The 24,658-nt window shown below is 53.6% G+C and overlaps 10 protein-coding genes across 10 annotated transcripts; 7 read left to right on the top strand and 3 right to left on the bottom strand.

Moving 5' to 3' along the window:
- Positions 1-20: 20 nt before the first annotated feature.
- VTN31DRAFT_5965 (uncharacterized protein) lies at positions 21-821 on the bottom strand (the record flags this gene model as incomplete). The annotated part of the gene is made up of 1 exon (XM_069406522.1): positions 21-821. One exon carries the CDS (start codon positions 819-821, stop codon positions 21-23), a length of 801 nt encoding a protein of 266 aa, XP_069259047.1.
- Positions 822-3,401: 2,580 nt separating this feature from the next.
- On the top strand, positions 3,402-3,892 carry VTN31DRAFT_5964 (uncharacterized protein; the record flags this gene model as incomplete). The annotated part of the gene is made up of 3 exons (XM_069406521.1): positions 3,402-3,411; positions 3,508-3,622; positions 3,670-3,892. The coding sequence occupies 3 exons, from the start codon at positions 3,402-3,404 to the stop codon at positions 3,890-3,892; spliced, it is 348 nt and encodes a 115-aa protein (XP_069259046.1).
- Positions 3,893-7,669: 3,777 nt separating this feature from the next.
- Positions 7,670-8,134, top strand: VTN31DRAFT_5963 (uncharacterized protein; the record flags this gene model as incomplete). The annotated part of the gene is made up of 1 exon (XM_069406520.1): positions 7,670-8,134. The coding sequence occupies one exon, from the start codon at positions 7,670-7,672 to the stop codon at positions 8,132-8,134; it is 465 nt and encodes a 154-aa protein (XP_069259045.1).
- Positions 8,135-8,734: 600 nt separating this feature from the next.
- On the top strand, positions 8,735-10,513 carry VTN31DRAFT_5962 (uncharacterized protein; the record flags this gene model as incomplete). The annotated part of the gene is made up of 3 exons (XM_069406519.1): positions 8,735-8,779; positions 8,832-9,119; positions 9,179-10,513. The coding sequence occupies 3 exons, from the start codon at positions 8,735-8,737 to the stop codon at positions 10,511-10,513; spliced, it is 1,668 nt and encodes a 555-aa protein (XP_069259044.1).
- Positions 10,514-13,970: 3,457 nt separating this feature from the next.
- Positions 13,971-14,486, top strand: VTN31DRAFT_5961 (uncharacterized protein; the record flags this gene model as incomplete). Its single annotated transcript, XM_069406518.1, has 1 exon — positions 13,971-14,486. One exon carries the CDS (start codon positions 13,971-13,973, stop codon positions 14,484-14,486), a length of 516 nt encoding a protein of 171 aa, XP_069259043.1.
- Positions 14,487-14,975: 489 nt separating this feature from the next.
- On the bottom strand, positions 14,976-15,938 carry VTN31DRAFT_5960 (uncharacterized protein; the record flags this gene model as incomplete). Its single annotated transcript, XM_069406517.1, has 2 exons — positions 14,976-15,512; positions 15,579-15,938. The coding sequence occupies 2 exons, from the start codon at positions 15,936-15,938 to the stop codon at positions 14,976-14,978; spliced, it is 897 nt and encodes a 298-aa protein (XP_069259042.1).
- A 267-nt stretch (positions 15,939-16,205) lies between these two features.
- Positions 16,206-17,819, top strand: VTN31DRAFT_5959 (uncharacterized protein; the record flags this gene model as incomplete). The annotated part of the gene is made up of 1 exon (XM_069406515.1): positions 16,206-17,819. One exon carries the CDS (start codon positions 16,206-16,208, stop codon positions 17,817-17,819), a length of 1,614 nt encoding a protein of 537 aa, XP_069259041.1.
- Positions 17,820-18,180: 361 nt separating this feature from the next.
- Positions 18,181-19,940, top strand: VTN31DRAFT_5958 (uncharacterized protein; the record flags this gene model as incomplete). The annotated part of the gene is made up of 9 exons (XM_069406514.1): positions 18,181-18,254; positions 18,320-18,388; positions 18,453-18,537; positions 18,595-18,700; positions 18,761-18,833; positions 18,884-19,037; positions 19,096-19,109; positions 19,162-19,585; positions 19,647-19,940. 9 exons carry the CDS (start codon positions 18,181-18,183, stop codon positions 19,938-19,940), a joined length of 1,293 nt encoding a protein of 430 aa, XP_069259040.1.
- Positions 19,941-20,811: 871 nt separating this feature from the next.
- Positions 20,812-21,270, top strand: VTN31DRAFT_5957 (uncharacterized protein; the record flags this gene model as incomplete). The annotated part of the gene is made up of 1 exon (XM_069406513.1): positions 20,812-21,270. One exon carries the CDS (start codon positions 20,812-20,814, stop codon positions 21,268-21,270), a length of 459 nt encoding a protein of 152 aa, XP_069259039.1.
- Positions 21,271-23,261: 1,991 nt separating this feature from the next.
- On the bottom strand, positions 23,262-24,062 carry VTN31DRAFT_5956 (uncharacterized protein; the record flags this gene model as incomplete). Its single annotated transcript, XM_069406512.1, has 1 exon — positions 23,262-24,062. One exon carries the CDS (start codon positions 24,060-24,062, stop codon positions 23,262-23,264), a length of 801 nt encoding a protein of 266 aa, XP_069259038.1.
- Positions 24,063-24,658: the final 596 nt, after the last annotated feature.

Raw genomic sequence — 24,658 nt, 5'->3', positions numbered from 1 at the left:
ATCCAAGTCCAACCATATAGTCATAACGAAGGAGCTGGTGGAATATCCCGTACAGGTTCCCGGTCCGGTTGTTCATCTTTATCCTCACGGACTTTATTATTATCATCAACGTCGTCCAGCGTCCAGCGCCAGGTAACCGTTCGTTTCTGGCACCATCTTTTCTTCTTCCACTCGTCCGAGTCATCTGACGATGACGATGATGATGATGATGATGATGATAATGCCGAGGTAGTGTCTTCTTTCCCATTTTGCGCTTCATGCGCAAATAGTATTAGCTTCCTCTTTCCGTGCAAATCTCCCGCATCCGACGGATCCGTCGTCGTCGTCATCGCATCCACCTCCCCATCCGAATCCCCGCCTTCCTCGGGAATTCTAGGAATCACCTCCTCCAACCGCGCCGCAAACCGCACTTTTTTCCTCGGCGGGAAAAACACATGTTTTGTTTCCGCGCCCGTCGCATTCGCCGATAGTGATGACACCGCAGATGATACTCCTCCTCGACGGCCTCTCCCCAGACGTCCATAGGGAGAGTTGCGCAGGATACTGCGGATATTCCCGCGAGGTTGTGGGTAAGGAATCACGCTTTCGTCGTCGTCGTCGTCGTGGTCATTCTCGTTGTTCACTCTGAAGGAGAATCGTGAAGTGGTGCGGTGCGCTGATGATGGCGAAAAGGAGGAGATGGAAGAAGCCGTGTAGGCTCGTGGTGGGAGCGCGGTGGTTTGTAGAGAGAGTTTTGGGCGCTTGTTTGTTGTTGTCGTGGTGGTGGTGGTGGTGGTGGTTTGGCTGATGGAGGATGATGTTGATGGATTGAGGAGCATCATCTTCAAATACAGTAGTAGTAATCGTTGTGTGTGAGTATTCGATGAAGATGCAATGTCAGTCGCGGGATGCAATGCGCGTTCGACTTGGTGATCGACAGATCTTTATCGTCGCATCAAAAACTGGCGTCAAGCAACGACATATATAAAACCAGGACTTCAACGGCGTTTGATATTATTAGTCCTTTTTCGCTCGGTCTGTCTGACCACCTACACGGCGGCAGACCCTGCAGACTGCCGTGAGTTGTCCGCAGAAAGTCCAGTTCTCTGTGTAGAGAGGATTGTAGGCACCCTCCTCAGCTAAATTTGTCGAACCTCTTTCATCGAACCGCGCAAACCTCTCGACCAAAGGACGAAGAACATGTCAGCAGCAAGCCAGATTGTCCATTTCTATATTAGATATAGAATAGGACTCTTCCCAACAGAAAAAGCGCGATGGGGGAATTCAATTTATTTAGTACTATCTTCTCGTTCGCAGTTGGGTTCGTTTTCTTCTCTTCTCTATTCCTCTTCTGGGTTGATACTGGAAGTACATGATCTGATTCGTCAATCTCGGTGGGGCAAGATGCGGAGCGAAAATCCTTTGACTTCTAAATAAAGTCCCTTCTTGGCATGGAGCTAGTACGTGTTTGGTAAAGCTGCCGCGGGTTTCTGTTATTTTTATCTCAAGAAACGCTTCAATGTTGAAATTGAGTGTGTTTGTGGCCACTCGTCAAGTTCAAGGAAATCAGTAACCTATTTTACGTAGGTAGATAGTTCACTGTGATAAGGGAGGTATTTCTTTGGATCAAACGCGCCGGACTCGGGTTGACGGCGGTTTCTCTGTGCTTAGGTTTACTACGAATCACATGGAGTGCATGGTCTAGATTCGAGGTACGGAGTATAGGACTATAGTATAGTACGTACTCCGTGCTCTAGACCTCTCTTTTTAGAGGTTTGGACAGCAACAGTTTTCCGTACATGCATCGCTTTGATTGGAGCATATGCAAGCCATTCTCGTCTACGGAGTACATACATAATCTCGCTCCGTCTTTTTTTCGAACAAAGAGGCCGGCGTTCGGCGTTCCTGTGTCCGATGCCAAAGGCAAATCTTCTGCTAGTTAGTTTGTATTCCGAGTGCTGCTTGATATGTAGTGTACTCGTCATCATAGCTAACAGGTGGCAATAACTTCACCAACATGATTCTGAGTTCTTAGACATTGTTTCTAAGCTAGTAAGACTAGTGGTTAGTACCTTCGGTAGTGAGCAACTTCATGTTATAACAGCATTCATCTCGCCACCTACCTAGTCTACAGAGCCATCGACATTGAATTATTAAGCGTCCATCCATCGTCGTCATACTATTCGTGTTCTTGATCGACTCTCCGAGCAAGAGCAGTTGATCGGAGATTTCGGGAGTTGTCACCTACCAACTTCCCTTGTTTGATCAAGGCCTCGAAGAATCCAGAGTCCACAAAGTTCTGCCCCCACAATTTGCGCACGGATCATGGATTTCTTTGCTTAGGTAGTGCGTACTCGAACACTACAGAGCACGTAGTGTAACTTCCCGAAGTACTCTAACTGTTTTGGATGATCGTGCTTATCAAACAATTCCATTCTCTGAGCCGGAAAATCACGGTGGTGCTGATTATGCCGGTGTCAAATGCCCTGAACCGAACAGAGCGAAAGGAACTCCAAAGGCCGTGCGATGCGAGGTTTGACTTTCATTAAGTTACTTATTTACAGTAAGTAGTACGGAGTACTCCGTACATGTAGTTACATATCAGGCAAGGAAGGCGGTAAATAGACACCGGCAGAAATAAAAATTACCTGACCTCATTGCGGTTCACTCATCGAACGTAGGAGCAAGCGAACAAATGAAGAACAACAATCAGCCACCATATCTCCCCATCAAAACCTTGAACGCCGACGCCGTCGTCAGTTCCTCCGGATTATAGCCTACCGGAAGACTTTCTCCAAATCAACCGGACCATTTCCGTGCCATCGGATCGGCATCCGGAAAGCTTACTTATACTTTGGCTTCGGCGTAGTGTTCTGATCATCCCGCCATTCAAGCGCCTCGTCGCCGAAGACGCACTGATTCCTTCGGTAGCGGGCCAAACGCGTATACATAGACAATCCCTGTGAGGATTCCTCCGGGAAAATGCCTTGGAAATGGTGGGAAACCCAGGTCTACAAGCTCCCCAAAGATGACCATGTAGCTCCGCATGTCGCAGCCCATGCTGGGATGCTTTTCAGGGAGTCGATCGGACGAGCAGAAGGGAGCGGCGGGGTAACCCCGCTCCGGCACGACGGGATTGTCGATGTGCATGGCAAGGCTGAAGTTTGAAGCCACTGAGGTAGAAAATCTTCGGTGCGTAGGTGCGAAGGGAAATCAGGATCACTCGCTGCGATGAAATGAATAATCCCTACCCTACACAATGCAACGCCTCCAGAGCCTCCAACAGCTGTTTGGCGGCAGACATACGAACAAGTACGAGTTGCCATGGACAGGCTGTCGAGCAATGTAAATCGAGGGACTCGGTTCTAGCAACGGCAGCACCAAGACCCTACTATGATTCCGTCCATTCCTAGATACCACGAATGTATCCAAGTATGTCGCACATTTCTTTGAGGCGTCCGTCGCTCGCAATCTGCCGAATCTCAGCGTGAATGCGCACTTGATGCTCTACTGATGATTTTCCGCTAGGTAGGTTGATGCAGCCATGTACTATTCTTAAGGCGACAACAACTTTCCTGTCGCGCAAGTCATGCACCATCCACACGGTGGAGAAACGCCTATTGCCGACCTTATGCTCCATCAGGTACCGTCCATCGAGCATATATCCCAAGTCTAGATTGACATGTACAGTATCTGTACGGGTGATCCGCGAAGAATTCCAGGTCAGCTGCCTCATGCCCGTTCCGGGGAGGTTGCCAAAGCCTTTGTCGCTGCCGTCAATTTGATTAGGCATTCTGTCATGCGAGTAATGTTGTCACTGGATAACGAGGTTCGTGACAAGACCGAAGTGCTTATCCCCTGGGGCCTGGGCTGTCAGCTTGGAAATCTTAGCGTTGTGAGGTACTGTAGTTAGAGCACGTTAGGTCTAGTAGCCTATCTACTATCTATACTGCATGTCATCTCATACCTACATGTTGCTCGGTCTCATTTGCAATCTTGAACAAGTCCTGATTGTTTCAGTTGATGCTCGGTCATTCAATTCAATACCTTGCAACACAGACTCTTCGGGAACTCTTCATACAGTACTATCCATCCATGATTCCTCGGACGCACCACTCAATCTTGGTATTTCCTGGATTTAACGAATCTCATTCGTTACTGGATACAACGAACAAAATTCGTTGTATCCAGGTTTTGAGCTGCAAAATAATGTCGATCGATAGAAATAATGAGTCAAATGACTGCTTTTCAGAACTCTGCATGATTCCCATTTCTTCTATCCTAGTAAGGACCTACCTAAGTCATAACTACGGAGTACGGAGTATCTAGTGCCCATATGTAGTATACAGAGTACTCAGTACTATCACACCGCTTTTTCACTTTTCAGCCATGATATTCACGAGAAGAGTTTTGAACCAGTGAATTAGTTCTGTATGATAAGCATAGCACAGAAGTGCTGGGATGGATTATCAAAAGGTTCCCGACAAATGAGTCCTTGCCACGTCACATCTCAATAGCATCATGTCGGCCATGCATCAGCGAAAGGTTCAGAAGGGAAGTACTAGTACTTTATCTCAAGACAACCCATGAAAGGTCTCTCACCTAAACAAATAGAACCACTTGCGAGTTCCTGCATAACTATCCGAAAGGAGTCCAGGGCAGTTCAACTTTTCAGGTTGTACTGGAGCACAAAAGTCGGAAGAAAATTGGGCCGTGCATTGCTAACATGGGCTATTTTGTGAGCTGCTAGATTCCTACTTTTGCAAGATGCCGAAACACTACTGTATCGCCACGCGCGCTCAGGTTCTCACCTTGGCAGTGTTTTCCAAGCTCAAGTACGATGAGATATCTGCCATTACTGGCGTGCCAAAAAGCACAATCAGCAGGATCATCGCAAACGCAAAGGAACGGGGCTTCCGTGGTGGTGTTATTCTTGACGAGCATGTTGTTGAGAAGCCTCGATCTGGCCGTCCCACAAAAGTTACCCCTGAGGTTGAGAGGCATAATTCCCGAGTCAGTTAGGAATGATCGAGCCGGAGGAGAGAAGACAACGGAGTACGGAGGAGGTAGCGGTCCGAATTAGTTCCGACCTCCAAGCAGCTCTCGCCATTAGGCTATGGCCCTCTACTTCCTCTGAAGCCAGCCTGCTTTTTCTCGACCAGAATCGTCAGTTCTACAGATTGCACGTCTCTCGACGCGGACTTTCCCCGCAATCACCGCGATTTTCTCGTCCCGGTGACCGGTTCCCTTCGGCCAGAAGTTCATCCTGGCACGAGTCTTCGATGGCTACGGACCCCAGATACGTCCTACTATTCCCTCCACTGTTTCCACTGCTGCCCGTAGCAGGATCACACTCCCGGATGATGGGAGTGCCGCCTCACTCTGGGAGATAATCGAGACAATTTTTGCTGAACGACCCAGCAGCCACGTCGTCGTCTGATTCATGAATGTCCACCATGTCCGCCAAGAGCATGGGTGGTGACAGACCTTACGTGGAACGCTTTCGAGCTAACAGAACTGGGCTGGAAAATCTTGGCTATCCCGTCCCCAACTGGATCGCATTTGATCACTTTATGGGAGGACTCTCTGCTGGATACCGAGACTTCCTGCAAAACAGGATGAGTCTCGCAGCAAAAGAAGTTTCACCTCTGCCTGAAGAGGACCTCACTGAGACTGAATGACATTCTTGAACGAACTCCAGTGTCACCCACTGACGCCCCAAAGGACATACAAAAAAAAAAAAAAATAAAAAAAAAAAAAAAACGAACCGGATATCGACAGGGTTGGGAGATATCCAAAGGTCGAAGCGGTCGCGGCAGGGCAACAGTGGTAGAAGGGGTCTCTCACCAGCCTCTGTAACTGCTCCCCAATCTGGCAACTCTGAGTCTGCGCAGGATCAGAGTGTTACTGAGCTCACGAATGATATTTCCCCCGGAATCAACTCGTTAGGCGATGAATTCCCTGAACATGATTCTAAGCCGTCCAGAAGACAAGAATTGCCATTTGGGAAGTGGCAGACCGAGGAAGGCGAGCTCTACACGACGGCAGACGGGCGCACAAGCGCCCAGGAATGACTCTCGGAAGTCTCCGCAGCGGCAACGTTCTTCAACATCAACGGAGAGAACTCTGGTCAGGCAGTCATTTCCGACTGACGACGCATCAACCGACGCTTCACCTTCCCGGCATCCTTCTGAACCGCGGCAACGGATTTCTCCAAGAAGACAGGAAAAGGGCCGCCCCAAACCGAGCGAAAGGAAACGCTCCAATGCGGCCAAACTGGTTCCAGCACGCGTGATCATGGACTCGCCTGCAAAGCAGGGCCAACACCCTCACGCGACGATCCCGTCACATCGAGTATGCGGACTCATCAAGTAAACAAACCGGCGACATCAACAACTTCTAGCCATCGCGCCACCATTCAGAGAATCAACCGCCATGACTACAAACAACGTAGTCCTCCCATTATCTCCCGGGCGAACTTTGGGCCGGTAACATTCAAAGGGTTCTTCGTTCAATGACCCCTGCAAGCTGTCAACAGACCACCATGAGACGCCACCGCACTGGTTGTCCACATGACCGCTCTCAAGAGGGTAACGGAACGTTTTGCTGCCGATTGCGCTGAGAGGCTGGGGGAAAAGAGAGGTACATATTGATCATGTATGGGTACCATCTGAGTCTGCTAACACTTTGGCATGCTAAAACTGTAAGGCTATAGATAGTCCGATTTATTCGCTCACAGTTCATGTTGCAACCGGGCCCACGAGTGGGCCAATACTACACCCCGAGTATATATCTGAAGCTGCCAGAAGACGGTCTCATGAACGCAACAGTTCGATAAACGATAGTAGTCCGTGCGGAGTACTCTGATTGAATGGAGGGCCAGCAGGAAGTGATTCAGCTATATTTTTTTTCTTTTTTCCTGACATGTTGTCTCTGTTTGGATCCAATCGCATGTATAAGAGCCGTGAAATTGCCAGGACACCTAGAAAACCAGAGGTCGCAATCCATTGAGCATTGTGTTCAACTAGCAGTACCAGTTTACACCTGCTGCAGGTACTAGTAGTTGAATTGCATGTTTCAAACTCCGTAAACTGAGCATTCCGCTCCGGGTCCGGGACTATTTGTACAAGAGGCCCTATCGTCATGATGTCGTCCTTAACTTTGCAGGTTACCGTTGGTCCCGGGGGGTGTACTGTATCAGAAAAAAACCAAGGGCATGTTCCAACCGATCAGACGTCAGTACCTGATAAATGACGTCATTGTTGGAGGAAACATCCGGAGTATGTACGGAGTAGTAGAACTAACTCTGCAAGTTGAATGATCACCATCAATTGACACTCACCTCGCAATGATAGAACTTTGAATTGGCTTTTCCTTCTGATCCGATGTCGTCAAAAATGCAGCTTGCACCTGGGCAGGGCTTCCTTTACCTGGAACCCTGCGTCAAACGAGTCAAATACAAAGGAATACACCAACAACTCTGGAGCGTGTGGATATTCGACTCGGAGGAGGAACGATCCGAGACAATGAATGGGTGCTCTTCACCGGTGTAGACAAGAACGCCTTTAAGCACTACTTTGTCGATACTTTAGACATTGCTGTCGCCCGCAGCTGGGTCGCTTACGACAAAAGTCAGAAGCTTCTGCTTGTTCGAGGGGCGGTGTCGAGGGCACACGAGCGGGCCAGAGAGATGTTGGATTCCCGCTTAATGCGTGCTGTTAGTTCTATGGGCCTTTCCAGGAGCCTTGCCGGCTGGGCTGTGGGCTGTGATAGCGAGGAGGGCAGCAAACGAGCAGATTTCCAGTGGCGACCATGCAGACCCCCACCGGGTCGGGGCAAAGAATGGCCGGCCGGGGTGCTGGAGATATCTCACTCAGGCACGCCAGGGAAGCTAATGTCTGATGTGTGCTTCTGGCTTCGCGAGGCCAATGGAGCCGTGAATTTCATTCTGACATTGCAAATTGATCGGCATAGCCCGGAAATCGTCCTCGAGAAATGGGCACGGCGCCGTTGCCCCTGTGGCTGCGATGGACCTCCCCACCGAGAACAAATCATCACGATCTATAAGCGCGATGAGAAAATCATTGTATACGGAGGCCCTCTCGTGATCGAGTTTGAGAGGTTATTCCTCCGCCCGCCAAGGAGCCAGAACTAAAAGGACGTCCAATTGAGTGGTGAGGACCTGATTGAACTTGGCACTGAGGTTTGGTACGAACAGGGCTTCCATTTCGACTCGGAGGATGAAGAGTGGGAAGAGATGGAGAGCTAGAGAAATTGATTGATAGAGCACTTCAATGGTTCTTTGAACCATATTGCCGTGTGAGGACTGTCGGGAGGCTCGAGATGGAACAGTCAGGATGCCCTAACCTGATTAGGACTACTCGTAACCTATCAGATTTTTGTTGGAACTTGCCCCAATGCAATTTTCCATTTTCCAGGGGGGTTATGTTACTTATGTACGAGTAAAACAGTATAAGTTACTTACAATTTGAAAAGAACGATGAATCATATTCCAAAACAAAGCCCAAACTTTCAGGCAATACGCCGCATACCTATTCGGAAGAGTTCAACTGTTCAAGGGTTCAACCTTTAATTTCAATTTTCCGGTCATAAGTTATCCAAAGCACATCACGCTGTAGCCTGTGAATAGCCCAACCCAGGCCGATTGGTCCTGAATCCATGCACTCCGATGAGAAGTTGAGAGCAAGACAATCCAGTTGATTCAATCTGGGCATGTCGACGCCAGCACAGCCGCATGGCGGTGCCGCGACAGAAGAACGGCCGCGTCATCATCCACTTTGTATGTACGGCCTTGTAGTCCGCATCTCGTTCAGCCACTGACCTTGAACCAGGACTATGATTGCTTCTATGCGTCGGTACTGGAGGTCGAGAATCCGGCGCTCAAATCGCTGCCTCTGGCCATCCAGCAGAAGCAGATCATTGTCACCTGCAATTACGAGGCGCGACGTCGCGGCCTAAGGAAACTCCAGCTCGTCAAGGACGCCAAGAGGATCTGTCCAGACGTCGTCATCGTCCTGGGCGAGGATCTGAGCAAGTTCCGCGATGCCTCCAAGAGCCTGTACGCTTATCTGCGCGGCTTTCTGTGGGGTTCCAAGATTGAAAGGCTTGGCTTCGACGAGGTCGGTTGCTCATGCACTTGATAAACCCAGCGGGTCAGTGTGGCTGATGCCTGGTCTAGGTGTTTCTTGACGTCACCGACATGATAGACTACAATGTCGCGCTGCTGAACCACCAAGACTTGCAGCATTCATTCTTCTGTTTGAACAGAGAGGATCCAACCCAAGGTTTCAAGTTCGATGCGACTCGGTACTGCGGCCCTACGTATCCGGCAATGCCGGAGGGCACCGGCGCGGACCTCTCTGATCCATTGGGTCTGCGTCTTATCCTTGGGTCCCATCTGGCCTTTTACATGCGTACGCGTTTAGATGCGGAGCGGGGTTACACGGCCACCGTAGGAGTGTCAACGAACAAGTTGCTGGCCAAGCTCGTCGGCAACTTGAACAAGCCCAACAGCCAGACAACGTTGATCCCACCGTACTCTGTCGACGCAGATGACGACGGCTGCACAAGTAACGTCACCAAGCTCATGGACTCACACGAGCTTGGCAAAGTCCCCGGCATCGGGTTCAAGACAGCGCAGAGACTGCGCACGCACGTTCTCGGCCGGGAGCCGACATTCCAGCCCTATGTCGAGCGCAGTCAAGAGGACCAAGTCACTGTACGGGACGTGAGGCTCTTTCCGGGGATGGGCCCGGCCATGCTGGCCACAATTCTTGGTGGACCTGGCGCCTCCAAGGATGTCGGGGTTCGTGTATGGGGATTGCTGCACGGAGTGGACAACTCTGAGGTTCTCGAGGCGAGAAGCATCCCTACTCAGATCAGCATTGAGGATTCCTACAAGGGATTGGCCCATCACGAAGCAGTCAAGAAAGAGCTTGGCCGTCTTGCGGCCAGCCTGATCCGGCGTATGCGCGCCGACCTGACGGAGAGGGACGAGACGGAATCGGGACAGTTGCGCTGGCTCGCCCATCCGCGTACCGTCCGACTCTCTACACGGCTTCGGTCGCCAAAAATGCCGGATGGGTCGCGGGACTACAGCTTCATGAACCAGCGCGTGTCACGCTCTGCCCCGGCGCCTTCCTTCATTTTCTCCCTCGACGACGACGTCGACGCCATCGCAACACGCCTCTTGGATGAGCTGCTGCTGTTCATGTTCCGCAGGTCTTTTCCGGCGCGATCCCTGGAAGAATTGGGCTTGATCAACGTTGCCGTGACTAACATGGCGGACGCCGAGAGTAAGCGAAGCCGCGGGCAGGATATCAGCAAAATGTTCCGTCAGCAGGAAACGCACTTGACAACGGCCGCCTCCTCAACCATCGTCGCAGAAGTTTCCTGGGAGGAGAGCGACGGCGAGGACGGGACGTACCACCATGAGTTGTGTCCTCGCTGTGGTGTGTCCGTCCCGTACTTTGCTCTGGCAGCGCATGCACAGTATCATGCGGCGCCTGATTGAAAATGGAGGCATTGGGGTGGACAACTGGACGTGATCGTCGTGTAATCCGGCCCGTTGAAACTCGAATGGTTTCATATAGCCGATCACTCGTAGCAAGGTGTTTGTCCATCGGAGCCATTGTCTTTTGAAACTCTCATGCTACAATACTACAAACTTGACGGGTTTTTTAACACTTCATCTTTCTTTCTTAGAGGCCACTGTAGGCGCCCGTCTCGCCAACGTCTAACCGTTGTCGAAGGACTGAGGCAACAAACGATCGAACCCTGCTAGCCATTCAGCGGTTAGAATTATCATGCACTATGCCTAATTAGGAAGCCCCTCTGACAAGCCCCATGTTGGCTAAGGCCCAGCCAATCACAGCCGTCATTGCAGATTCAAGCATCTATTTCAGGAACGCGCCTTACTAGAAAAGACCTAGCGTACTCAGTAGGTACCCTCCGGAGAATCTCGACCCAGAAGTTCCAGAAACAGGGCTCAAACACTGCCGTGCTGACTAAGAAATCCTATTCCGCTCCCCCAGATGAGTACGTAGGCTCAGCACCACCTCTTCTCACTCCTCATTCTCGGGGCTCTCGTCTTTATTTTTTTATTATCTCCGTCTTGTCCGGTCTTCAATAATCCGTCTATTAATCCTGTCCACCAACTAACTGTGTTGGTCCCTTGCGGTGAACGCCAAGGCTCGCTGCGCCTCCGCCGATTTGACAGCTCCAGCCTTCCGGCTTAACTTGCAGCAACAAGCGTCGACTAATCAAAGCTGGTTGCTCTTGGGCTGATGGTATCAGCCACCACGTTCCCTTTGTCGCCGCGGGGCTGACGTATGCACGTTGCGGTCGATGTGAAGAGTCAAAAACCTGGATCCGACTTTGTGTGACCCGGAGTCGACGCTGCGAACACGACGATTGTGACGACTCGGGACCTCGGACTGGGAAATTGACGGCTTCGATAAAGCGGATTCATTGAGTGTGTCAATTTGATTTCAATATTTTGAGCGTGGACGCAATCGAGCGCGCGCCGCCGACTGCAGCCGGCCTGCCAAGTTGTCCGATATGAAGGGGCCCCATGGCTGGCTGCCGGCCATTCTGGGTGCCCTCTTCGTCTGGAGTGTAATTGCCTACGGTAGGAAATCTCGCGTGTTTCTAGAAAGAATTCATGAGGTTGATCAAGGTGTAGGATCGTCGCGCGTACCGGATCCCATCTCCTACGTCTCCGAGCTAGAGGACCCGGTCATCCACACCCCGTCGCATCGGATCCATTCGACATCTCAGTTCGACATCACATTTACGCTCCATGACCGAGCCCAGCGCTTCAAACTGCATCTGGAACCGAACCCGGATGTCCTCGGACATGGACTGGAGATCGAATATCTCGACGACGATGGAAACACTCGTCGCTCCGGAGCCATCAACCAGCGGGATCATCGCGTTTTCAAAGGGTCGGCATGGACGGAGGAGCGCGAGAATCACTGGACCAAGGTGGGCTGGGCCCGCATCTATGTCAAGCGAGATGGGAAAGAACCCTTGTTCGAGGGCGCTTTCAGCGTCATGCACGACCATCACCACATCAAACTCCGCTCGCGCTATTTGAGAACACGGCAGGAACTAGATGTGGTCCCGGACGACAAAGGCCGCGACTACATGGTCGTATTCCGTGATTCGGACATGATCCCAAACCAGGCTCGACTCAAGCGATCCGAGGCCGAGTACGCCTGCCACGCTGATAAACTGCCTTTCAACGCAGACCCGAACCATCCTGTCTTCCAGGCGCCGCAGTCCCCCAACATTGCCGCCATGTCTCTCGGGGAGATGCTGGGCCTGTACCGGCGGCAGTCGGACACCATGGGAGCTGGGAATAGCGGTGGTGTCAACCTGGCATCCACCATCGGCAGCACGGCCGGCTGTCCCAAGACGAAGAAGGTCGCGCTGATTGGCATCGCCACGGACTGCTCCTACACTGCCAACTTCGACACAGAAGAGGAACTGCGAGAAGACGTGATCCAGATGGTGAACACTGCCTCCAACCTGTACGAGGAGACGTTCAACATTTCGATCGGGTTGAGGAACCTCATCGTGAGCCGGCGCGACTGCCCTTCGACGCCGTCGCAGTCGACCCCGTGGAACATGGACTGCAACCAGGGCAATATCACTAGTCGGCTGGAGCAGTTCACCTCCTGGCGCGGAGGGCGTGACGATGACAACGCCTACTGGACGTTGATGAGCGCTTGTCCGACGGGCGACGAGGTGGGATTGGCCTGGCTGGGCCAGCTTTGCAACCACGGAGATTCCGACTCGACGGTTGCGGGGGCGAACGTGGTTGCCATCACTCAAAACCAGTGGCAGGTTTTTGCGTACGTATCTTCTCTCCCTCTTTCTGCTTCATTTCTAAACCTGACCATGACTGCAGCCACGAGACGGGTCACACGTTTGGCGCTGTGCATGACTGCACGTCGGGCGCCTGCGCGCAGGGGTTGCAAAGAACGTCCCAATGTTGCCCGCTGTCGAGAGACACGTGCGACGCGGACGGCCGGTTCGTGATGAACCCGACAGCGAACGAGAGAGCGAGAACATTCTCACAATGTACGGTGGGCAACATTTGCTCGGCGCTGGGCCGCAACAGCGAAAACAAAGCCCAAACTTTCAGGCAATACGCCGCATACCTATTCGGAAGAGTTCAACTGTTCAAGGGTTCAACCTTTAATTTCAATTTTCCGGTCATAAGTTATCCAAAGCACATCACGCTGTAGCCTGTGAATAGCCCATGGCTATAATCCTCCTCAGTTTGCGATCGATGCGGCAAAGGAAGCTTTGGATCGCGTGGAGTGCAACCAGTACTCGCCGACGAAGGTCCGTGATTGGATCCCCCGAGATGAGGGAGATTGCGGAGTCATTGATTTCATATAGGGTCGCCCGCGGTTGAAGAAGGCAATTGCCGATGCGTACTCGCCGTCGTTTGGCCGCAAGCTGGACCCCGAGACGGAGGTTACCATTACCACTGGTGCTAACGAAGGTCGGTGGATGGAAAGGGTGTGCTGATGGTTTGATTTCAAAGCGCCTAATTGGGATAAACTCGAACTGTCTGGTGGACGAACAGAGGCGTGGTGACGATCCAGGGCAGTCAGTGCGGCAACGGAATTGTGGAGGAGGGTGAAGAGTGCGACTGTGGTGGCGAGGAAGGCTGCGGGAACAATCCGTGTTGCGACGCCAGGACGTGCAGGTTCAGAAACGGCGCAGTATGCGACGACGCCAACGAAGAGTGTTGTTCCAATTGCCAATTTGCATCGTCAAACACGGTGTGCCGAGCCAGTACGGGCCCGTGCGACCCGGAGGAGAGGTGCACGGGCAACTCAGGTAGCTGTCCGCCGGATCAGCACCTGGACGACGGGGCCAGCTGTGGCGACGATGACAGCCTGACGTGCGCCAGTGGGCAGTGTACGAGCCGTGACCTGCAATGCCAGCAGATCATGGGAGCCGTGCTGGGCAGCAACGACACCAGAGCCTGCGACCGCAACTCGTGCCAGATCTTTTGCTCGTCGCCGATCCTGGGCGCCAATGTCTGCGGCAGTGTCAATCAGAACTTCCTGGACGGCACTCCCTGCAGCGGTGACGGTCGTTGCCACAACGGGCGCTGCGATGGCGCCACCACCGGCGGGGAGATCAAGTCATGGATCGACAACAACCGGGCGCTGGTCATTGGACTCGGCGCGGGCCTGGGTGGACTCATCCTCCTGGGCATCCTGAGCGCCATCTTCTCGTACATTCGCCGCCGTCGGCGGATGCACTACCTCGCCGTGCAGCAGTCGGCTCCCCCGCCCATTGCCGCCACCGGCTGGCCCGGTCGGCCATCCTCGCAGGCGCCGCTGCGGGAGAGCCCGCCACAGTCCCAATGGACCGGGTCATATCCATCGTCATACCAGTCGTCGTACCCGACGTACCCAACGTACCCTTCATACCCGGTGCCGCCACCTCGATACGGATGACACAATGACATGCGTTATGATGCAAAAGAAAAATAACATATTGTTTCTGAATTTGTCATTCTGTCTTTGCATGTGCCGGTTCAGCATGGTAGGGATGGGTTATTCCTCGCCTTGTGTCGGTAGGTCTTGGGTTGGCATCCTGTGTATTCGGTTAAACACGAGTCAATGCTTGTATATTCATTCAAATTGAGAGCACCCAGCTGTTCAATGCTTCGTTGTTCATAGTCGTAGTATTCATTCATATGAATCTCAAGGCCTGATCTACAACAATGACCCATCACGACAAACGAACGAAAAAAAGACAAACTCCCTTGCCCGATGAGTGAAAAGGCAATATCAACAACAATGAAACAGAAACCCCCATACACAGGAAAAGAAAAACAAAGACTCGCCCTATGGAACCAAGCCACTCGCTTCCAATAGACCAAAAAAAAAAAAAAATAAAAAATAAAAAATAAAACGAGAAGGAAGAGTATGTATTGTATGGTTTTATTGCCAACAAATACTCACAAACCCTTCCCTTGTCACCCCTCCGACACCTTCGAGATCAAACTCCTCGATCATGGCGCGCAGCTCCTCCTCCTCAAGCCCTGTCTCGCCGAGCTCGCGCGCCACGCGTCGTAAATCTTCGAGATCGATGTACCCCTTGCCTCCTTCGTCAAAGAGCTCGAATGCGCGCAGGATTTCTTCGCGGGGGTCCCGTTCAAGGATCTTGTGTGCGGTGATGGTCTGGAACGCGGAGAGGGGCATAAGTAGTGAGGAAGGGTGTGGCGGAGAGGTGGTGCTTGCTTTGCCGTGGTTGTGATGTAGTGGATGTTGCTGCTGCTGTGTGGATTGCGATTGTTGTTGTTGTCCTTGTTGTGATTGTTGGGAGGATGGTGGTTGCACCTGCGGTCGCGGAACGCCGTAGCTCGTCAGTAACGAGATGAGTTCTTGCTTCGGTAGCGTGAAGCCTAGCGCTCGCAGCGCGACGCGGAGTTCGTGGTAGTCGAGGTGTTGGTCGCGGTCGAGGTCGAAGAGTGTGAACTATGAAATGAAAACTCGTCAGTTGACTTCTCCCGGAAGGGAAGGGAAGGGGTGGATTGGCGGTACCGCTTCATTAATCTCCTCCCGCTGTTCCTCTGTCAATCGATTCAGTGGGTTATTGTCTGCCTGCGAGGGTCCTGGCCCTGCGCCGCCGCCGGGATTCTGCGATGCTTGCGCCGCAGCTCCTTGCCCCGGCGCTTGTGAAGATTTTGCGTCCAGCCCAAAGCTGTCGATCAAGCCACCTGCTCCGGTCCCTCCTCCTCCTGCACCGCCGCCGCCGCCGCCGCCGAGGCCCCTTGTTCGTGTAAAGGGTGCCGACGCGTTGAATGGGCCTGGGTTGCCGCTCAGTGAGCGGTCGGGAAGCTTGCCTTGGGTGCCGGCATAGGCAGAGCGAGAGCCGAATGGCGCGTGACCTGACGATGCCATGTGCTTTTATTCGCTTTGTGTGTATATTGAGGATAGGGGATTTGCCGAGGAGTAAGTACCGTACTGCACTATTCAACGATCTGCGTTGTTGTTTGGATTCGATGGGCTTTTTGGTGGATCTGCATCGCCGGGGATCAACGCGGTCAACGCGACAAAGCAACAGACGCCTTTCCGTTTTGGGAAATTCGTCTATTCTTCGATGCCGCGAGAGAAGCTGTCTGAGCGTTGGCTACGACGTTTGACGATGACCGCTGAGACAAGCTGACCATGGTCCAATGCCCGATCTGCGGAAAACCCGTCAAGGAAATCAACATCAACGCCCACATCGATGCCAACTGTGAGACTTTGATCGAATCGGGCCAAGGCGACTCGCAAAAGAACACAAACTCCCCCGTCGCGAGCTTCTTCCAACCCGCGTCTGCTCGGAAAGCCGCTGCGCAGGCTAATGCTTCTACTACGAAAGAGTCTTCATCATCGACTCCGGCCCGGAACGATGGCGCGCGAAAGTTGTCAGCAACGCACAACCCCGGCGAAGTGTCCCCCGGCGAGCTGAAGCGAAAGCGCGCGGAGACCACCGCCACCAGCACCTCCTCTGATTCCGCGAAACGTGCCCGCCCCAATGCCGTGGAGAAAGCGGCACCGCTGGCCGAGCGCATGCGGCCAAAGACGCTCGATGAAATCTACGGGCAGGAGCTCGTGGGCCCGCATGGCGTGCTGCGCGGGCTGATCGAGCAGGATCGCGTGCCGAGCATGATTCTCTGGGGCGGCGCCGGCACGGGCAAGACGACGATTGCGCGGGTGATTGCGTCCATGGTGGGCAGCCGGTTCGTCGAGATCAACAGCACCAACACGGGTGTGGCCGAGTGCAAGAAGATTTTTGCCGACGCGCGCAGCGAGCTGAGCCTGACGGGCCGCAAGACCATCGTCTTCTGCGACGAGATTCACCGCTTCTCCAAGTCGCAGCAGGACGTGTTCCTTGGGCCCGTCGAGAGCGGGATCATCACGCTGATCGGCGCCACGACGGAGAACCCGTCGTTCAAGGTCCAGAGCGCGTTGTTATCTCGGTGTCGCACGTTCACGCTCAACAAACTGAGCGATGATGACATTGTCACGATCCTCCGTCGGGCGCTCGAGGTCGAGGGCCCGAACTACAAGCCGTCGGAGCTGGTCAACGACGACCTTATCCGCTACCTCGCGGCCTTTGCCGACGGCGATGCGCGGACTGCGTTGAACCTCCTCGAGCTAGCTATGGGTCTGTCGACACGGCCCGGCATGACGATTGACGATCTCAAGAAGTCGCTGACCAAGACGCTCGTGTACGACCGCGCCGGCGACCAGCACTACGACACCATCTCCGCCTTCCACAAATCCATCCGCGGTAGCGACCCGGACGCGGCGCTCTACTACCTCGCGCGCATGCTCCAGTCTGGCGAGGACCCGCTGTACATCGCGCGCCGACTGATCGTCGTTGCGTCGGAGGACGTCGGCCTTGCCGACAACAGCATGCTGCCGCTGGCGATCGCTGCGCACTCTGCCGTCGAGAAGATCGGGCTCCCCGAGGCGCGAATCAACCTGGCGCATGCCACCGTCGCTCTCTCGCTGGCGAAGAAGAGCACGCGCGCGTATCGCGGGCTGAACAATGCCATGGCTGCGCTGGCCGAGCCGGGCGTCGCTGGCCTGCCCATCCCGCTACATCTACGCAACGCCCCGACGAGGCTGATGAAGGAGATTGGCTATGGGAAGGAATACAAATACAATCCGCTCTACAAGGATGGAAAAGTCAAGCAGGACTATCTCCCGGAGGCACTCAAGGGGCGACGGTTTCTCGAGGATCTCGACCTGGGGACGATGGAGGACCCGGATTTGCAAGAAGACTCATGATCATCTAGTACTACAACTACGATCTAGCAATATACAGTACCCTGTCGTTCGGTTCTTCTGTGTGTCAAAAGTTTTGGATTGCATCGGAGCCAAGCAAAGCACGCAATCTTCGGAGCAACGCCGGACATCGGGCCGATCTGCTTGCCAATCTCCGTATAGCAATATAACTGGCAGCAAAATAATATCCCTCCGTGTAACTACTGGTCAATTGTCTGTATTCAAGCATTTTAGAGCTATCTTTTTTTTCTCGTCAATGCGAGCGTCCGTGGTTCCCTCATTTTCTCGGTTCTCTTCCAGAGCTGCCCGCGTTACTCCCCGCTCCCCGCTGCTTTTCGGCCGGTTCAACACCTCTGTGCGCGCCATGTCGGCCACCGCCGCGCGTTCCGATCCTTTTTCTCCTGCGAAGCGACTCGCGGGTCAGCGGCAGGATGTTTGGTGAGCTGAAAAAATTCCGTGCAATGAGAACTTCTGTTTGCTGACCACGACGCGAACTGGGAAAGGTCCATCATCAATGAAGCCGCCGCAGCCTCGCCCGTCCAACCCATTGTGAACATGGGCCAGGGGTTCTTGTACGAGTCGCACCGTTTTTTTTTTTTCTCATTCTCCGAGCAGGAGTGATTGACGGGGTTTCAGTGGCTATAATCCTCCTCAGTTTGCGATCGATGCGGCAAAGGAAGCTTTGGATCGCGTGGAGTGCAACCAGTACTCGCCGACGAAGGTCCGTGATTGGATCCCCCGAGATGAGGGAGATTGCGGAGTCATTGATTTCATATAGGGTCGCCCGCGGTTGAAGAAGGCAATTGCCGATGCGTACTCGCCGTCGTTTGGCCGCAAGCTGGACCCCGAGACGGAGGTTACCATTACCACTGGTGCTAACGAAGGTCGGTGGATGGAAAGGGTGTGCTGATGGTTTGATTTCAAAGCGCCTAATTGGGATATAGGCATGCTGAGCGCTTTTATGGGGTTCATCGAACAGGGCGACGAGGTCATCATTTTTGAGCCATTCTTTGATCAGTACGTTGTTGGCCTCTTCCGGGTATCATGAGTCTGCTGACCGCAGGCAGGTACATCAGCAACATTGAGATGCCCGGTGGGAAGATTCGCTACGTTCCACTGCATCCACCGAAAGATGGCGCAGTCCGGACCTCGTCGGCCGCGGAATGGAAGATCGACTTTGACGAGCTGGAGCGGACGATCAATTCCAAGACGAAGATGATTGTACGTTGCGTTCGTTGGCATTCGGATTCATCTGCTAACTATTTTCTTGCTTTTTAAGGTCCTGAACTCGCCGTAAGTCGAGACTCCTGGCTAGCCCTGTGTCAGGTTTTCTGACCACACCCAGGCACAACCCCGTCGGCAAGGTATTTTCGCGCGAGGAGCTGGAGCGCATCGGCGAGCTGGCCATCAAGCACAATCTCATCATCCTGTCGGACGAGGTCTACGATCGGCTGTACTACGTACCGTTCACACGCATCGCCACGCTGTCGCCGGAACTGTGGGAGCGCACCTTGACCGTCGGCTCCGCGGGCAAGAACTTCTACGCCACGGGCTGGCGCGTCGGCTACCTGATCGGTCCCCCGCATCTGATCCGCTACGTCGCCGCCGCGCACACGCGCATCTGCTACTCCAGCGTCTCGCCCCTGCAAGAAGCCTCCGCCGTGGCGTTCGAGAAAGCCGACAGCGAGGGCTTCTGGGATCAGTCACGGACCGAGATGAAGCGCAAGATGGAGCGGTTCTGTGAAGTGTTTGATGAGTTGGGAATCCCTGTACGCTTCCCCCCTTTCCCCCTTCTTTCATGTTTGACGGAATGTACCGACATTTGGGTAGTATTCCGACCCCGAAGGTGGCTACTTCGTCCTTGCAAACTTCGCCAACGTCCAGCTGCCAGAGGGCTACAGCTTCCCTCCGCACGTCGCGAGTCGTCCACGGGATTTCAAACTCGCCTGGTTCCTGATCCACGAGGTCGGTGTCGCCACCATCCCGCCGACGGAGTTCTACACGGATGAGAACGCCCATATCGCGGAGAATTACCTCCGGTTTGCCGTCTGTAAGAACGATGATGTTCTCGAGGAGGCTAAGGAGCGGTTGAGAGGGTTGAAGAAGTATATCGTGCAGAAATAAGCTACTAAGTTGTTGAATAGAATAGATACCTCAAATGTTATTATTACTAGAGGCGTAGTGTCATTGACTTTTCCGGGTTCTTCGTCATAAAAAAGGGATAATAATACAGGCGTTTTGCTATATAATATCGCAAGTCGCTTCTACTCGTACATGGTGGTTTTTCGTCCTTTGCTTTCTTTTTATTACATCGGCTCAAGTTCCATCTCTCCAGTCCCCGCTCCATCCCATCCCGCACCTCGGGCAAACAACCGACAATGCTCCGGACGAACACCCGGGAACCCTTTCCCACGGATCCGCTCATTAACATCGTGCACGTCCGGATGGGAGATGCGTGCGGCCCGCAGGATCCAGAAGTTCGCCTCGGAATAGCTCATCAGCCGCTCGATGCCGTAGCTGGCGTGCAGGGTCCGCATCCGGGCTGGGATGGTCGTGTACTCGTCGCGGCAGACGCGGTCGGTGCATCCGAGCCGGTGCGCGCCGAACCACTCCGTTTCGCATGCGTGCCGCCGTCCAACGTCCGTGGCACGGATCTGTACGCCGGTCTCAAGACGGAGTTGGTATCGGAGCGCGGAGTCAAGGTTGTTGGTCCATTCATTGCGGGCGCGGAGGCGGTCTCTTATCATGCGGAAGATGTATTGAACGATGTGGTAGACTTCGAGGCCGGCTTCGAGAGGCATCCTGGTGAGTTGGAGGCTCTGGAAAGATGTATGGATTGGATGGATGGGAACTTACCGAAAAGTGCCAGAGCTAAGCAGCGTCGGAATCGATCCCGCATCTCACCTTCAAACTGCACCACGGCAACCACCCGGCTCGAGCACCGCACGCGGACGTCGTTCTCTGGCATCCTTGCGGCAACCCAGTCCCACCAGTCATGGAAAATGAAGTAGTCTCCGCTGCGGTCGATGTTGAATCGCAGCGCCTGCCGGTGCCGCTCCGGCGAGTCCCAGCCGTGGATACAGGGCAGCATCGGCGGGCCGTCCTCCCACTCGCGCGGCAGCCGGCTCACGCACGGGTGCTCGAAGGTGTAGTGTCCACAATAACACCAATGTTCCTTGACGTCCTCGAAGAGGTGTGCCAAGTTGCAGTATCGGATCTCCGAATACGGGCCGCAACGTGGACAGATGACGGTTGTCGCTCCCCAAGTCAGGCATTTGTTAGTACATCCGTGCCGGGCGCAAGGGAAGACGTGTGTGTCGAGCTGCCAATATCGTCCGTCTTGATGAACGGGACCATCAACGGTGGCACCGGTCCTGGTTGGAGCCTGCGAGGAGGTCGCCGTGTTGGACAGCTTCGTGCTAGAGCCTGCCCGCGTCTGAGTCGGCACCGATGACACAATGAACGGCCGCCAGGTGTCTGTCGAAGAGCTGCTAGCTGCAGTGGCCGCGGGGGCTGTTTCACCACCGTCAGACGCTGCCGCTGTCGTCGTGGCTTTGTCCCGAGTCTCGTTGGCCTTGCTCTTTGCTTCGGCCTTCTGCTGTTTGGTCGGTTGGGTGGTGACGGTCTTGTCAGCTTGGTCCAACGACCTCTTTGAAGACTCTACTGCTCTTATTGACGGCTGACGACGGTGCCCCCGTTTCGAGCTGGGCGGTGGCGCTGAGGTGGACGCCTCCTTCAACTGAGTCTCAGTTAGTCGTCGGCCTTGTTCCGAGGAGGGTAGGGTAGATCTTGCAGGCTCTTACCTGCCGAGCCACTTTTTCAGTGATCCGCGCCGCCTGTACGACCGTTTCCTGCAGAGTTGGACCGCGATTTCCTACTGGCCCCGACGTCCTAGCGACAGCTCGTTGCTGCGACGGAAGCGGTGGGTACTCGGTCTCATTCATCGCAGGTGGACGAGGGGTCGACGCGCTTGACTGTCCACCGCGGCTCCTCAAGATGCTAGTCGAGAGCCTTGCCCATTCAGTCTCGTCGGCAGAACGACGAGCTAAAGGGCGACCTCTGGACATCAGTATGGTCGAGCTGCGGTTGCCTTTCTTTCTCCCAGTCACGAGACACCATCCCTCTGGATCATCTCGAGTCTTTGGCTCCGTAACATTCGAGTCAGCCTGATGTTTGGCATTGCTACTGCTGCTGGAGACACTGGATGCTGAGTTGAGCATAGCGGCAGTCAGCCTCGAAAGCCGACGCTTGCTCTTTTCCTTATTCTTCGCCTCCATCGTCACATGCGGTGACTCTGACTGGGACGGCTCCGAGGTGATACTGCCACCGGTGTCTTGCGATTCCTCCGGTTCGGTGGTCGAGACGGCACCATCACCATGAGCTGCCGCTGGCTCCTTGCCTTTTCCCATTCTGCTCTTACGTCTCCCTTCCTCCGACGAATCCGATTTTTGCTCGGGGATTGTTGAAAGTGTAGTTGGAGCCCTGAGACTGATTGATAGGGGCCGAGATCGCCGGCGACGAAATGAATGGTAAGCACCCTGAGTGGACTGAAAGTCTCCATCTTGATCTTTCCTAGGTGCAGGTTGTGGTTGCGACGGTGGCTCCGGCAGCGGCCGGACGGCGCGAGGGGCCTCGTCATCAGCCAGATGCCCGTCGTCGATCGTGTTCGCTGGGCCGGCCAACCCATACAAGTCATACTGCGGATGCATGGGGGTAGGCTCTCCATTGCTGTCCGAGTTCGACCCCGCAAATGATATGGGCTGAGCTTGATTTGGCTGAGAAGTTTGATTCCCATATGCCATCATTGCGTGCTGGCTGAAAGATACCGGCGTCATGAAATGAGCCCCGCTAGTAGCATCGGAGGCATGACTAGGAGTGAAGATGTGGCCGGTTTGGAACGACTGTGCAGTCTGCGCTGAGGACTCTGAGCCTTGTCCGACGAATGTCGAATAAACACTGCCGGTAGGCAACACCTGCACCTCTTGGGCTGCTGGCTCGAACGGCTGAGCTAGAGGGTTGAGGGTCGAGCCGCGAGCACTACTCGGCAACTGCTCGGCATCATCCTCAGCATCGGACGACTTCCTCTTGCCCTTCTTGTACCGGGTCTTTTTGCGATTGTATTTGCCCTTTTTCTTTCGTTTCCCCAGCTGATCCTCGTTCCCGGACGAATCAGCATCATCGTCGGTGATGAGATAATCTTCCAGAGTGCTGCCATTGGCTTTTGACACTCCGAGCTGCGTGGCCGATGATGTCGATGCATCAGCGTGAGGAGAGCGCACGGAACCCTCAGCATGCAGTCCATCCTGGGAAGGATGATTGGGATCTCCCGGTCCTACGCACTGAGAAGACATCTGGCGAAAGTTCCTCTTCCACCAGAAGACAACAATCTGAAGATGGAGCTGTGGAGTGATGAGTGTGATAAACTGATGCTAGGTGACGGTCAGGTCAACGGAAGAGCAAAAGAAAACTACACAGAGGATGGGCAGAAGGAAGAGAAAAAAAAAAGAAATCACACAAACATTCTGTGATAAATAAACCTACCAGGTCACCACCCAGGTCGTTTCTGAAGGCAACGTTGGCTGCATTCACCAGGACTAGGGCAGACGAGTCCGTTTCCAGGGAACGAACGCGCACGTACACCCGGCTTGGATCAAGCAGGTCATGAGCCCACTTGACCTTGCAACCAAACCGGACTACCGGGCTCCTCCATTTGAAGTTCTTCCCTCGATTTCCTTGTCTTTTACCCTGTTCTGAGGTACTCCTGTGTTTTTTGAGCCTTTGCCGGCAGCCGGCAAGGAACTGGTCAATCACCTTGTCACCAACACAGACATGCTCAATCCCAAATGGATTCTTTCCTGTGAGGAAAAGCTCCAATATTGTGACAAACTGTTCAAGCCCACCTGGGAAATCCTCCGGGATCCGCAGACACACACGGAGGCTTCCGTTCTCCAACAGTTTACTGGAGGTGAAACGGTCCAGATGGAGCATCAGGTCGCACGGCCCGAGCATCATCTTTGCTAGTGCTCCTTCTGACGCCCAATTCTGGAAATCAAGACACACAGTTTGCTTTTGCCCTGAGCTCGGCTCACAGCCCCAAGTTGCCTGGGAGATGACGGGCTTGCGCTCGGTGACAGCACAAATGAAGCGATTTCCTTCTTGTTCTTCATTCTCCGCCTGATCACTTTTGGAGATGGGTTCAATGACTTTGCCGAGCCCAATAGAACTGTCCTTTTGGCCGTTCTCCATGGTACTTGCCTGTATTGAGCGGCGTAGTCGCAGCACGACTTACTGATCATGCAGAAGAGTCAGTTTCTTGTTGAGGCTGATTAGAATGACCCAGCTTACCCTTATGAATCATTTAACAACACCGGACATCATCCAACGACCTAACCGGAATGAAGTGGAGGTGTTCATTGTTAGAATTTCAAATGAGGCCACTTGCATGCAGTTAAGTGAGAACAAGTATGAAGCAAAGAGAGCTTGAACGATCCCAGTGAATACAAGCACCAAAGACGGAAAATTCGAAAACTCTGTGACGTTAGCGGACCAGTACCATCAACTCCAATTTCCAATAATTGCAAAATGTATCTTTGTGAACCCCATGTGCAGATTTTTGATGAGCGCTGGTCGGGAGCATTCTGCCAGTGTGTGTCGGGTAGCTTGAGATGTGTGCTCATGTTGGCTGCTGCTTGGACATTCTACAAACCCATCACTCTGACAAGGTCATGGATTGAAATCAGATGAAACTCGTGCATCACATAAGATCCGGAGATGCTCTTTAGACAATCACACAACATGGGGCCGCCGGGTTGGGGGATCTTGAGGTTCGAAAGGCTGCTTTT

This window comes from Thermomyces dupontii, assembly GCF_041956625.1.
Source record: "Thermomyces dupontii strain NRRL 2155 unplaced genomic scaffold VTN31scaffold_6, whole genome shotgun sequence".
Classification (NCBI taxonomy): domain Eukaryota; kingdom Fungi; phylum Ascomycota; class Eurotiomycetes; order Eurotiales; family Trichocomaceae; genus Thermomyces; species Thermomyces dupontii.
This window is presented reverse-complemented; position numbering and strand designations above follow the sequence as displayed.